We start from the raw sequence: 15107 nt of genomic DNA, 5'->3' as shown, positions 1-15107 counted from the left end.
GGCTGCAAGTAATTTAAGAACAATAAAATAATGTCTTATGTTTTCAGCCCTGAGTGAAAGCATCTTGTATCTACATACTTGGGAATGATATGTGTAATCGGATCTGTGGCCTTGGAATGCATCTGAAATGTGAAATAATCTCTCTAAACATTGGTGATTAAGTGTAGACGACATTCCCCAGAAAGCTACCTTCGGCCGTTTAAGAAGGAAGGAAGCCCCTCGCCCGTCCCGAGAGGCTGGATAAGCCATTTTCCCTGCCCTTGGCAGTGCGTTTGGGCCTTCACTCCAGAGAATCTAAACAATGGTCGCCCCAAACCGCGGCTTGTGGAAACGCACAAACTACACTACCCAGGCTTCTGTGCGACTAACAGCAACGGCTTGAGCCAATGGAAAACCAAAAAAGGCATTAAGCGCATGCGCATGCTGCTTGGGCGGGACTTCCGGCGTCATAGTGATCATTTTCGCTGCTCTTGAGTGCCGGGCGGGTATGGTGGTGAAGCAACCGAGAAGCGGCGAGAGCGCTCGTGGTCTCGACCACACAGAGGAGGGTCTGAGGCTGGGCGGTGACGGTATCCCATCTACAGAGGCGCGGCCATTCTCCGCCTTCAGGCCCCCGCGCTGAGGGACCTGGCTCAGGTGAGTTAGCGTCCCCCAGGCCCTCCCCGTCCTGAACATCTCCCAATCCCCGAGCCCGAATGAGGCCTCTGCTCAGATACCGGCAGCCCAGGCCCTGGTCCTGCACAAGAGGGCGCTTGTAGTGGGGACTCGGTTTCCTGGGGACTGGGTTTTCTGAGAACTCGTGAGATGAGGGGTGAAGGAGACCCTCCGACAAAAGATAAAGACTGGAGGTGCAGCTGAGCCGGAGCAACGGGGAAACCTGGGATACGTCGTGTGTCAGCAGGGATCAGAGAGTGTTAGGAATCGCGCCTGAATGGTAGGCTGGGGGAGTTGTGCTTTCATTCTCAGGACGCTGAGAGCCATGGAGGGTTGTGAACAACAGGGAGATGGTCTGAGTTAAGCTTTTAAATGTGTTCCAAAAGGTGCTAAGAGGAAGAGTAGAAGGGGGATGATGACAGTGAGGCCCATGGAGGCTGAGTCCTTCTCCAAGGTAAAAACAGCACTGAGATATGAGGACCTGCGATAAACGCAACGATTTTCTGGGTCACCTGACTCCTGGGCATAGGAAGTATAGGGAGGGGTAGAGGGAGGCTCAGCCCCTGGAGTCCAGCCATGGTCACCTGTTCTCACGTCTCCCTTTTCCGACAGTTTCCCATGGCTGAAGAAGTGCTTATGGACCCTACACCGGTGAGTAGCAGGTGTCCCAGAGCCCCACTATTCCTGACGTCACTCATACGGTCTCTAAGTTTGTGCTGCCCTGGAACTACTTGCCTGCAACTCTTCTAGCCCTTGAGCCTGGGACCCTGAACACACTCCAAATTTAGAGTACAAAGTTTAGCTGAGGTGCTGTATGGAGTGGTTCCTGTTGTTGCTAACCAAGGGAGTTGGGGAGGTGTGGAAGGTTGTCCCAAGCATAGGTACCAGCATGTGCAAATACTTGGAGGTGAGGCTGAGCTGGAAGTTTCCAGTTCAGGGTCTCCATTAGTTAGGTCTCCATTCTTTCTCATTGGAAGGGAGACCAGGGGGCAGAGTCAGGGTTGGAATGGCTTCCTGAGAAGTTGGGCATTTATTCTGGAGGTGATGGGAACCGTGGTAGTTTTGGAGCACGGAGAGAGATGATCTGACTGGAGGTATGTTCAGAGTCCCCGGGCTTAGGGACTGGAAGAGTATCAGGCTTCCTGATGCTACAGCATAGAGACCAGACTGTAGGTGTGAGAGGGTGGTAGGAATACCAGGGAGGAGACTACTGCAATAGTCTAGGTGCGTGTTGATTATGGTTGGACCAGTGTGGTGGCTGTGGCAGTGAGAGAAATGGTTGGATTCTGGATTCTAAGTAGGCTTGCCTGGATTTTCTGATTTTGAGTGAGATAGAGAAAAGGTAAGAGCCAGGGGTAACTATGTAGTTTTTAGTTTCTGCACCTGGAAAGATGTAAGGTTCATTGACTTAGATGAAGAGTTGGTAGTAGGAGTAATTTTGATTGGGGAACTGAGGTGTTTCCTTTTAGCCATTATGAGTGTAAGATATTCAGAGAACAAATGAGTGGAAGTATCAAGTGGGCAGCTAGACACACAGGTCTGGAACTCTTGGGAAGAGTTTCAGGATGAAAACATCTGCAAAAGGTGGCGGGCAGCATGTAGGGCAGGTGGCTAAGGCTTCCAAGAGATGAGTGGGCATGAGACAGATGTGGAGGCACAAAAGTAATAGAGGCAAGATGACAGTTGAGTTTGCAGCTAGGACTTACCTCTCTGTGGACTCACCAGGATTTTGTTGTGACTCTTGGTAGGGTCTGAGTTGTTGTAGTCAGGCTGGTAGATTAGCTCAGAGGCATAAGTGGTCAACTGTAGAGTTACTTGGCCTGAAGTGGTGGAGGGTCATTGTGGCACAGTTTTGAAGGAGGCCTAGTTGGAGAGAGGAATGCTGTGACTGGTGTGGTTCAGAAAGGGTAGGAGCCATAGGTTTTCTAGTTCCACAGGTGGTTCTGCTTGGCTGAAGTTGAAGCAAGGAACAGAGGCAGGCAGAGAGGCCTTCACAGCAGATTTGTGGCTGCCCCTGGCAGTGGAGACCGTCGGAGGTCTAGGGTAGTACTGGATCCTGTTTGAATGTGCCAAGCTCTCTCTGGATGCCATGTGTATAGTAATGTGGGGAGATCAGATAGATGCATGGTGTGGGAACAGGAAGGGGAAGAGAGTATGGGACAAAGAGTTGTATGCACATGGAGAGAAATGTGAACTGATGATCCCAGAACCCAGTGATGGAGACCTAAGGCTGAAGGTAAGCCCCATATTTGGTTGTATCTGGGAGGCATGATCTTGCAGATCACAGGGAACTACCTGACAAGAGGGTACACACGTGGCCCTGCATGCCAGGCCCAAAGCTTAGATATCAATTTTGTGGCCACGTGCCTGTTGTTGTTGGCTGACACGGCCATCAGTGGGACCATGAGGAGAGAGCAGGTGTCAGTAGCACCAAGGCTTGGTATCTCCTTTGGGGTGGGGAACTGAGGAGGAGGGTGAGTAGGGGATTGATACGTGGAGGATATGTAGAATCCTAGGAGAAAAGCTAATCATAGAATAAACTGTTGTCCCCATCATGGCAGGGCTGTGTGACCTTTGAGGATGTGGCCATTGTCTTCTCCCAGGAGGAATGGGGGCTCCTTGATGAGGCTCAGAGGGTGCTCTACTGTGATGTTATGCTGGAGAACTTTGCAATCATAACATCATTGGGTAAGATCCTCACATCTACTTCAGTGTGCCAAACTGGTTTCTTTCTTCCATCTTTTCCCCAGACACAGCCAAACCATGAGTATTGCTAACTTGTAGACTGTTTGGCATATGTGCTGTGAGTGCCAGTGGTGAACTACATACTGCCCTGAACAGTTTACTCTCTGCCAAGCCCTAACACCTGCATCTCCACAGTATATAGGGAAGAGTCCAGAAGTCAGGAATCTTCCATTCAGCCAAGTGGACCCCACCTTGCTTATCCTCTCCCTGCCTGGGTGAAGTGTTCATATCCATACCGCCTCTGTGCCCCAGACTCTGCCCCCTTCCTCTAGCTGACTTTTCCTCCTGCCTGCCTATGACAGGAATTGCAGGTATTTTCATGATCATGACTTACATGAACTAGCACTATTCTTACATGAACCTTCTTCCATGTTGTTTTGTACTATTAGTTTTTTTTCTTGTGATCAGTTTTATGCTGAATTGCTCTGGGCCAGTGCTGGCCATGCCTCTCCTGTCTTTCTTTTATGACTTGCCTCATGCAGGACACATAATGAGGATGGGAGTTGAGGGAGAGCCCTGTTGCTTCTCAGGGTGGATATAGCACATGGTGTCAAAGGAGGCCTGGTCCTGCTGAGCCACAGGTGGGGAGGGAACGACAGCAGAGATGTGATCAGATCATACCAGAAACCTATCCTGTGTCCACCAGTGTTTTGGTGTAAATGCCAGTGGCCATACCTCATTTCTACCTTTTGTTTTTTTGTCTATACCTGACACTTGAGGTCTTGTCATTTGAATTTTGACTTGCACACCATTCTGTCTCCAACTTTCTGGCCTCTATCTGTTAACCTGTTCCTCTCCATTGCTCCCTCTTCAATGTTCTCCGACAACAACTGAAACATAATATGTTGTGAAGTTTGTTCATGTTCTTAAATAGTCCTTCAATACCAGCTACTGAATTTCAGCTGAAATTTCCTGGGCCTGTACACCATCTGTAAATCATGCATGTGTCATGAGTTGACAAGGTGTTGATGAAGGCTGATAGCAGAGGAATGTGTTGGAGACTCATGGGGTATACATTAATTTTACCCCAAGAATTTGATCTTTACCCTCTGTTCCTGAGAGATAATCTGTAAAAACAAAACAAAACAAAAAACCTTGGAATGTAAGTATCTTTGATAAGTATTCCAGACCACACCTAACTAACTGGTTATGCTGGTGATGTAATAAGGTGACTCTGGGGTGGGGGCTGGAAAGACCCACTGTGTAATATCTCATGATCACCTTGTGGTATTGGCTGATGTCAGGAGAGAGGCTGCAGTTTGTATTTCATAATGAGGCCGCAATAAAGACTCTGGACACGGAACTCCTTAGGCTTCCTGGTTGGTGAAAGACATCCATGGACATGGGAGGGTATCTCAACCTTTTTTGGGACATGAAAGCTTGGCATTGTAACCCTTATAAACATTGTCCTATGTGTTTCTTGGTTTATATCCTTTTTTTCTATAATTGTAAGTATAGCACTTTCCATGGCTCTGAGTCCCTCCAGTGAATTATTGAACCCAAGGGAGTGGTGGGAGCCAGCAGGTATGGGTTGACAGGGAGCTGGGAACCCCTTAGCTTATGGCAGTTATTCTGAGGGGGTAGAGGGCATCCCCAAATTTGTAGCCAACAGGTCAGAAGTGAGAGAGCCCAGGGGAGGCCCTTCAGCTTGTGACTGGTATCCTTAAGGGATAATGAGAAAACCCCAGATTTGTAGCCAGCAAGTCACAAGTTAATGTGTTGTGTGGACTTCCAAACTTGCAGTTAGCATCAGTAGCCTTAGGCCTACTTGGCAGTTTGGAAGACTGCGTTCTTTAACTAGTGAGGTCTGACCTAGCTTCAGTGGTTAGGGTCAGAGGGAGAAGTGCTTATGTGCAGCTGGTGTCAAAACAGAAGTGGAACAGAACTGAACAGAGAAGTAAAAAGTGGTTTCAGGAAAAAGTGGATTTGATTGATCCTCTTACCCTGCCTCTTCTTCCCGAGCTGCACCCCATCCTTCTGTCCCTTCTCTTGTGAGCCCTTCCCCATTCTGTGGTAGTTAGATGACCAGTATGACAAGGCAGGCCCTTCCTGAACCTGCCTCCATCTTCCTCATCCTCAGAACAATCCTGTGGACTCTTTCCAATTTGTGTGTGACACACACCTATGATGGGAATTCTCCCTCTCACTGTTGTCAACTTGAATTATCAGCATTTCTCTGATTTCAGGTTTTTGGCATGGAACGGAGGAGAAGGAGACATCTTCTGAGCACAGTGTTTCTTTAGAACGAGTGTCACAGGTCAGGACTCCACAGGCAGATTCATCCACCCAGAAGACTCAGCCCTGGGCGATACGTGTCCCTGCCTTGAAAGACGTTGTGGCTGAGCACAAAGCAACAAACCCTGGGCAGAACCTGTACTTGGGTGGGGCATATGTGAGAGCCTCTTGGCTCAGTACAAAACTTCCCCAGCACCAAAAGCATCACAGTGGAGAGAAACCCTTCAGGAGGGATGTGGACGGGGCCTTGTTTGTAAAGAGCTGCAGTTGCCAAGAGTCATGGCAGCACTTCATCCGTGGGGAAGTTGGGAAGGACTCTACTGTCCCCTTAGGTCTTTTCCAGCACCAGGTCATTCCCAATGGTGAGAAGCCACTAAGTGGCCTTGTGTGTGGGGAGGCCTTTCACTGTGGAAAGGGTCATTACAAGTGGGAAGAATGCGGGAAAGGTTTTAGACACAAACACACACTTAATCACCACCAGAGCGTCTGTCCTGGAGAGGGGCTTTGTGAGGGTAGCAGATATGAAAAAGCAATCAGCTGCAAGCACAGACTTGTTCAGCAGCAGGGAATTCACACTGGAGAAAGGCCATATGAGTGTGGTGAATGTGGGAAATTTTTTAGCCTAATGTCCAGTCTTATTCGACATCAGAGAATTCACACTGGTGTAAGGCCTTATGGATGCAGCGAATGTGGAAAATTCTTTGCTCACAACTCAGTTCTCATAAAACACCAGAGAATTCACACTGGAGAAAGGCCTTATGAATGTAGTGAATGTGGGAAATCGTTTATTCGCAGTTCCGGCCTCATTCAGCATCAGAGAGGTCACACAGGAGCAAGGCCTTATGAGTGTATTCAGTGTGGGCAATGCTTTAGCCAAAGCTCCACCCTTATCCAACACCAGAGAGTTCACACTGGAGAAAGGCCTTATGAGTGCGACGAATGTGGCAAATCCTTTAGCCGTAGCTCCACCCTCATTCAACACAGGAGATCTCACACGGGAGAAAGGCCTTATAAGTGCAGTGAATGTGAGAAATCCTTTCGCCAAAGATCTGGGCTCGTTCAGCACCAGAGGGGTCATGTAGGAGCAAAACCTTACGAGTGTAAAGAATGTGGGAAATTCTTTAGTCAAAGCTCTGGCCTCATTCAACACCGCAGAGTCCATACTGGAGAAAGACCTTACGAATGCAGCGAATGTGGAAAGTTCCTTAGCAGTCGCTCTCACCTTAATGTACACAAGAGAATTCACACCGGAGAAAGGCCTTATGAGTGCAGTGTATGTGGGAAATCCTTTAGCCAAAGTTCCACACTTACTCAACATCAGAGAGTTCACAGGAACAAGGCCTTATGAGTGTCACGAATGTGCGAAATCCTTTAGCCAAAGCTCCAGCTTCATTCAATACTGAAATCTTCGTAGCAGAGAAAAGCCTCAGGAGAGTGGCAGATGTGAAAGCCCTCATTCCAAGGGCTAATGCTCACAAAAGAAAGTTCGCAAACCAGAAAGACTTTGCACCTGCAGAGAGTGTCCTCCCTCTCTGTTCAATATATTGGCCCTAGAGAGGCTTTGTCAGGGATCCATCTGCCGGAAGTTGAACCTCTGGCTTCTGAATGTCCAGAGTGGTGAGAATCCTGAAATTCCAGGCCTGTGCGAAGCTTTCATGACTGCATTGCACACTGTACACTTCCAGGACCTGCCTCAGAGTTGTATTACTGTCAGTTTGTATGGCAGAAACCATGTCACCTCTACCATCTTGCAGGTTCTCAGTCATCCTTAGTCACCCCAGTTTGCTCAGGCAAGGCACACAGCTGTGTTATCGCCCTTCCCTGGAGGAAATCATGAGTAGTCTGAGCCTTTAAGGGAACTTAATCCCCTTCTACAGAAACAAGCAAACAAAAGCAACCAGACCTGTTGCCATTATGTGTTTTCTGATTCATGACTACCCCTTCTGTTACACAGTAGAACTGCTCCATAGGCTTTTTTGGCTGCAATCTTTATGACAGCAGATTGCCAGTCCTTTTTTCCATGGTGCTGCTTAGTAATCAAGCACAGTTTGCCCCACCCAGGAACCTTGAAAGCCAATAAGCCAAAAAACCAGGCCCTTTGCCATCGAGTCGATTCCGACTCACAGCAACCCTATAAGACAGAATAGAATTGCCACATAGGGTTTCCAAGAAGCAGCTGGTGGATTCTAACTGCTGACCTTTTGGTTAGCAGCTGAGCTCTTAACCACTGTCCCACCAGGGCTCCTGAAAGCCAATAGAATTTATTTTATTACGAAATATGAGCCTTTAAACCTTAATTCCCAAATTGTCACATTTATTTACCCCCTCCTTTTTTTTTTGTAAAAATGTACATATTATGTAAATATCTTGTGTATTTTTTTTTTATACCCTTGTGAGGAAACCTTACACATCATGTTATCTTAATCTTCACTAGATTTAAAATCAATATAGGGTTGAGTACCCATACATAGCACATTTTCAAAATGTAAACAAAGATCTACATTAAAAATTAATCTGATGTGAATTTGACACTTATTTTAGGCTGACCCTTCTGAAAGTTCTTAGAACTTGTTGAAGCCTGTGTTGATATTCCAAAAGAATCTACCTCACGTGGTCAACTGTTCTGCAGCAAAAATCTCTAACATCTTATATTAGGGATATCATTTCTACTGAATATGTTCAGTGTTTCCTCAATAATGCCATAACACCCGCATTACTGTATCCTCCTTTGCACTCACTTATGTAGTCACCAGAAAGGTTTCATACTACCCTTAAATTATGTGTTATTAAAAGTTCTGGCTCCTTCAATACTTTAAATAGACCCCATCATTTCTGTTCATTTGGTCTTTGTCATCCCTGTAATTTATTGGCATTAACTGTTGTCAAAAGGAAAAAAAATTTTGTTAGCCAGTAAGAGTTAACAGGGTTTATTGAGCAATAAGCTGTTCAAGAACAAGAAGCACCAAACAGAAAACCCACAAGGCGTTCCTTTAAGCAGCACAGGTTCAGGCTTTTTAATAGCAGGGGATTTCTAGTAGAGAAGGTATAATTATTGAATCTTGGGTATGTCTTTAATGAAAGGAGGGTCTTACGAACCAGGGGTCTTTCTGTCATTGTTTTAATTGTGAAAATATACATAACAGCTGTCTTAGGCTGGGTTCTGTACAGGAGCAAAACCAGTAAAGCATATATATAGAGAGAGAGAGAGATTTACATCAAGGAAATGGCTCACACGGTTTTTAGAAGTTATAACGTCCCAAGTCCATAGAGCAGGAAAGATGCTTCTCCTGATTCATGTAGCCGCAGGGGCTGGTGAACTCAAGATCAGCAGGCTGGAAAGCAAGACTGTTGTTTACAGGCTGTAAAGACTGACGAATCTCAAGATGAGCAGGCAAGACCGCAGGTAATCTGCTAGCTCAGGTCCCAAGAACTAAAGGTCAGATGAACAGGAGCCAGCTGCAGGGTCCAGAACAAACAAAATCCTCAGCAAGAATAACAGTAAGGACTAGGTGGGGGAGAGTGGAGAGATGAAGATTGAGGGGGCGGTGAGCCGCCACAGGTCCTGTCCTCACCGGTACCACTCACAGCAGATCCCATCATGGGGGTGACTGTGTATCAAATCTCAACAGGGAAGGGATCACATTACACAATTGCCGAAACACAGAATCATGGCCTAGCCAAGTGCACACACAATCTCAACCTATCACAAAAACAGAGAATTTCAACGATTGCTACACATACAATTCAGTAACATTGATTACATTCACACTATCCTTTTCCAAATCATTCCCCTACCATGAACAGCCTCAGTGGCCCGTAAGCAAAGACTTTCCCCATCCCTTGGAAATCATTTAATGATTGGTTTTTATGTATTTGCTTATTTCACATAGGTGAGACAGTCCAGTATTTGTCCTTTGTAACTGACTTATTTCTCTCAGGATGATGTTTTGAAAGTCCATGTCGTGGCATGTATTGGGACTTCATTTCTCTTGATGGTTGAGTATTATTGCATTGTGTGGCTATACTACCTTTTGTTTATCTATTCATCTGTTGATGGACATTTTGGTTATTTCCACCTTTTGGCTATTGTGAAAAGCGTGGCAACGAAGATTGTTGTACAGGTTTCTGTTTGCATTCCTGCCTTCACTTCTTAGTATATACCAAGGATTGGGATTGCAGGGTCATATGGTTCTACGTTCATGTTCTATGTTCAACTTTTGAGGAACCACCAAACTTTTTTCAAAGTGGCTAGCAAATTCACATTTCTGTTAGCAGTGGATGAGGGTTCCAGTTTCTAGACAACCTTGTCAGCACTTGGTATTCTGCTTTTTGATCATTGCCATTCCAGTAGTTGTGAGATGTTATCTCATTGTGGTTTTGATTTGCAGCTCAGTTAGAATTGACTCAATGGCAACCGGTTTGTTTGTTTTTGGTAATAGCTAATGACATTGGGCATCTTTTTTCTTAATTTTTTATTTAATCTTTAACACTAGTCTGAGCATAAAAATGTCACTCCAGTGCCTGAAATTATACAGGAAAAAGATCTCTGTGTTTTGGTGCACATGGCCCCATCGTGAATTCCTATGTTGTCTTTGTTGCCAGACCCACTGCTGTGGTTCAGTTCCAGGGATTCCTTCCTCCATAGTGCAGTAGGGTGATGCCCCTGAGACATCCCACTCTATGCCTGTCTTAGGCTGGGTTCTCTAGAGAAGAAAAACCAATGAAACATATAGAGAGATTTATATCAAGGAAATGGCTCACATGGTTGTAGAGGCTGGCAAGCTCCCAAGTCCATGAGTCAGGTGTTAGACTGGAGGCTTTTCCTGACTAACATAGCAGCAGGGGTTAAAGAACCTAAGAGTGACAGGACTGACAAGAAGCTGCTGGCTCACAGGCTATGAAGGCTGACAAATCCAAGATCAGCAGGAAAGAAGACAGGCTGCTGGCTCAAGCCCCAAGAACTGGAGGCCAGATGTTGAGCCAAATGCAGGATCCAGAGCAGAGCAAAGACCAGTCAACTTTGCCATAAAGTCCACATATATTGAATATAGATCACACTTCCAAGGAAACTCCCTTTCAGCTAATTGGCTGCTCATAGAAGATATCATCATGGAGGTGATTACATCATTACAGAACTGCCAAAATATGTTACAACCCAAACCACTAAGAATCATGGCCCAGCCAAGTTGACCCATAATCTTAACCTTCGCAGTCCATCCCTTATCCATGTGGCACCTGCGCACATCTCTTTAAAGCATACATAATCTCTGAATAAACTCCATTATAAAATCATATTTGTGTCTAACATAGCACTAACATGCATACAACTGAAAATGCACTAGCCCTGTTTACGTCTTATTTTATAATTAAAGACAAAAATATTTGGTGCACACATACAAGGAAGAAATATAATAATTACAGTGCCTATTTCTGCAACCGGTCATGTGGTCATAACTGGTATTTATAGCTACCTACTTTGAAAACTCATACTGTAGTCCCTTTACCCTCAGCAAGTACCTCAGCTGGTCATGGTTCTTTGCCTGGTTCAGTGACCCAAACCTTCATTTCTGAAGGATCTGGGCCATTAGTAGTCATGTCAGAATTAGTTTGCTGTAGTTTTCCATTGACTTTAATCATAGGCATGGTAGTACTAAGAGACATCCTAAGGGATCTCCTCTATTCCCCACATACTCTTCTTTACCTCCATTATGTAATATCAATGCTATTTCCTCTTGGTAATCAGGATCAATCATATAAGCCAATATGGTAACTCCCTTCTTTCCTGTTGATCCAAAGGCATAAGGAGCATAACGTGGCAGGGTTGCATTCTTAACTTAATGATGAATAGAATCAATGATTTTTTCCAGGTTGGAGCATCCCTTCCTTTGGAACTAAAACCTCTACTTGCACAGCATAGGGTCACAGGGTCAGGAAACATTAGTTTTGTGAGTGGGTCACTAGGGGTAATAGTGAGTGGTGCCGCTCCAATTTCCGCCCCTTGATTCCTGGACCCATGGATCCTGGCTATGGAGAAAGAGCACCATATACTGAACACTGGTTTAGAGCATATACAGCCTCCTGGAGGACATTGCCCCAAACCGACAAGGCATTGCCACCTAGCTGGCACCATAATTGTGTCGTTAGAAGGCCATTCCATTGTTCTGTGAAACCAGCTGCATCAAGATAATGGGAAACATGGTACGTGAATTCCATGAGCATGGGCCCATTGCCACACTTCATTTGCTGTGAAATGAGCCCCTTGATCAAGACAATGCTGTGTGAGATCCCATGATGGTGGGTAAGGCATTCCGTAAGTTCATGGATGGTAGTTTTGGCAGAAACATTGCATTCAGGGAAGGCAAATCTGTATCCAGAATAAGTATCTATTCCACTCAGAACAAAACACTACCCTTTCCATGATGGAAGTAGTCCAATGTAATCAACCTGCCACCAGGTTGCTGGCTGATCACCTCAAGGAATGGTGCCATATTGGGGACTCAGTGTGGTCTGTACTGCTGGCAGACTGGCCACTCAGCAGTGGTTGTAGCTAAGTTGGCCATGGTGAGTGGAAGTCCATGTTGCTGAGCCTTTGCATAACCTCCATCCCTGCCACCAAGACCACATTGTTCATGAGCACATTGGGCAACGGCAGGAGTGGCTGTGGGAAGAGGATGACTGGTTTCCACAGAACGCGTCATCCTATCCACTTGATTGTTAAAATCCTCCTCTGCCAAGGTGGTGAACATTCAAATGAGACACAAATATCTTCACTCCTTTGGCCAGCTCTGAGAGGTCTATTCACATACCTCTTCCCCATACCTCCTTGTCTCCAATTTTCCAATCATGTTCCTTCCAAGTTCCTGACAATCCAGTCAAACCACTGGCCACGGCTGATGAATCGGTATACAATTTGCACATCTAGCCATTTCTTCCAAGTAAAGTGGACAACAAGGTGCACTACTAGAAGTTCTGCCCATTGGGAGGATTTTCTTTACTACTGTACTTCAGGGAGGTCCCAGAAAGAGGCTGTAGTCCTGCTGTTGTCCACTTTTGAGTGGTGCCTGTATATTGCACAGAACCATCTGTAAACCAGGCACAAGCTTTCTCTTCTTCAGTCAACTGATTGTAAGGAACTCCCCATGAGGTCATAGGTGCATACGGGGAGATGGAAGGTAATGTGACAGGAGTGGAAACCATGGGTATTTGGGCCACTTCCTCATGCAACTTACATGTGACTTCAGGCCCTGCTTGGGCCCGATCATGTATATACCACTTCCATTTAATGATGGAGTGCTCCTGTGCACGTCTAACTTTATGGGTCTGTAGGCCACACAACACCCTGTTCATGTTATAGCTCGGGCTGCATGGTGACTTGGTGTCCTGTGGTTAAGTATTTAGTCTCTACTAAGGCCCAGTAACAGGCCAGAAGCTGTTGCTCAAATGGAAAGTAGTTATCTACAGAGGATGATAGGGCTTTCCTCTAAAATCCTAAGGGTCTGCACTGTGTTTCACTGATAGGGGCCTGCTAAAAACTCCAAACAGCATCTTTATCTGCCACTGACACTTCACGCACCATTGTATCAGCTGGATCATATGGCCTAAGTGGCAGAGCAGCTTGCATGGCAGCCTGAACCTGTTGCAAAGCCTTCTCTGGGTCTGGGCCCTACTCACAACCAGCAGTTTTTCAAGTCACTTTATAAATAGGCCAGAGTAGCACACCCAAATGAGAAATGTGCTGCCTCCAAAATCCAAAGAAGCCTGCTAGGCATTGTATCTCCTTTTTAGTTGTGGGATGCAATAACTTATCCTTCACTTTCAAAGAAATATCTCGACATGCCCCACACCACTGGACCCCTAGAAATTTCACTGAGTTGGAAGGCACCTGAATTTTTGTCAGATTGAATTTACTCCCTCCGGTACCCAATAAGTCCAGAGTTGTTGATACTTCTTCCTTACTAGGTCCAATAGGCATAATGTCATCAATGTAATGGACCAGTGTGACATCTTATGGAAGGGAAAGGTGGTCAGGGTCCCTGTGGACTAAATTATGACATAGAGCTGGAGAGTTGATATACCACCGAGATAGGACAGTGAAGGTGTACTGCTGGCCCTGCCAGCTGAAGGCAAACTGCTTCTGATGGTCTTTCGAAATAGGTATGGAGAAAAAGACATTAACCAGGTCAATAGCTGCGTACCAGGTACCAGGAGACATATTAATTTGCTCAAGCAATGAAACTATATCTAGAACAGCAGCTGTAATTGGAGTCACCACCTGGTTAAGTTTTCAATAATTCACTGTCACTCTCCAAGATCCATCTTTTTTTGCACAGGTCAAATAGGCAACTTGAATGGGAATGTGGTGGGAATCACCACCCCTGCATCCTTCAAATCCTTGATGCTGATGCTAATTTCTGCAGTCCTTCCAGGAATACAGTATTACTTTTGGTTTACTCTTTTCGTAAGTAGGGGCAGTTCTAATGGCTTCCGCTTGGCTTTCTCTACCATAATAGCCCTCACTCCATTTGTCAGGGATCCAATGTGGGGGCTCTGTCTGTTGCTAAGTGTATCTATTTGAAGTATGCATTCTGGAACTGGGGGGATCACTACAAGATGGGTTCAGGGACCCACTGGACTCACTGTGAGACAGACATGAGCTAAGACTCCATTAATAACCTGAACTTCATACGCCCCCACTCTGACTGGTGGGCCACCATGTTCTAGGTCTCCTGCAATTAGTATCAGTTCAGGGCCAGTATCCAGTAAACCCTGAAAAGCCTGATTACTCCCTTTTCCCCAATGAATAGTCAATGTCATAAAAGGCTGTGGATCCCTTTGGAGAAGGCTGGGAGAAAGGTTAACAGTAAAAATTTTGGCAGCATAGTGGAATCTTTCCTCAAGGGGACCCAGCCTCCCCTGCATTCAAGGGGTTATGGGTCTATAAACTAGCTCAAGTTTGGGAATTATTAAGGGGCCATGACTCTCTGTTCTGATGATTCTAGTTAGAATACGCTTGACCTAGAATTCTGTTTGAGCAGGTTAAGTAAATATTTAGTAGACTTCCAATCTATTTTCACTCCTAGGGATACCATGAATAAGTAATCAATGTCATAAGCCCATTCAAGTCAGACTATTCTGATTGTTGCTTTGACGCCCCTGTCCATTACAGTAACCACACCCACTTTGTCTTTGTAAGTTGAGTTCCACCACTTGGCCCCTACCACCACAGGATCCAATCAGACCGATTGTAGTTAGGTGTCTTAATTCAGTTAGGGCAATTCCCACTGTCAAATCTGACTTAAATAAAATAGCAATCACAGCAGTCTTCAAGGATGCTGGAGCTATCTTCACAAATTTGTTTCTCATCATTGTGGTAAAAGGTGTGTCCTGTGGGCACTCCATGTGTGAGTCTGTGGGTCTAACCTGGTAAATCCACTCTAACATGCCAGTTTCCCTCAGTCTTTCAATACTTTCTT

The 15107-nt window shown here is 45.7% G+C and overlaps 1 protein-coding gene across 1 annotated transcript; it reads left to right on the top strand.

Annotated features, from left to right (window-relative positions):
* Positions 1-258: 258 nt before the first annotated feature.
* Positions 259-12654, top strand: LOC100666523 (zinc finger protein interacting with ribonucleoprotein K-like). Its single transcript, XM_064294308.1, has 3 exons — positions 259-1305; positions 3216-3342; positions 5586-12654. The coding sequence occupies exons 1-3, from the start codon at positions 1231-1233 to the stop codon at positions 6980-6982; spliced, it is 1599 nt and encodes a 532-aa protein (XP_064150378.1). The 5' UTR covers positions 259-1230; the 3' UTR covers positions 6983-12654.
* The last annotated feature ends 2453 nt before the right edge of the window (positions 12655-15107 follow it).

Source organism: Loxodonta africana, chromosome 11, assembly GCF_030014295.1.
Source record: "Loxodonta africana isolate mLoxAfr1 chromosome 11, mLoxAfr1.hap2, whole genome shotgun sequence".
Taxonomy (NCBI): Eukaryota; Metazoa; Chordata; class Mammalia; order Proboscidea; family Elephantidae; genus Loxodonta; species Loxodonta africana.
This window is presented reverse-complemented; position numbering and strand designations above follow the sequence as displayed.

What these genes read in the sequence shown, in the direction of transcription:
- LOC100666523 (XM_064294308.1), top strand. Translation starts at nt 1,231, where the DNA reads ATGGTCACCTGTTCTCACGTCTCCCTTTTCCGACAGTTTCCCATGGCT. An exon ending in TGCTTATGGACCCTACACCG is followed by an intron (nt 1,306 to 3,215) that starts GTGAGTAGCAGG and finishes CCATCATGGCAG; the next exon opens with GGCTGTGTGACCTTTGAGGA. An exon ending in TGCAATCATAACATCATTGG is followed by an intron (nt 3,343 to 5,585) that starts GTAAGATCCTCA and finishes CTCTGATTTCAG; the next exon opens with GTTTTTGGCATGGAACGGAG.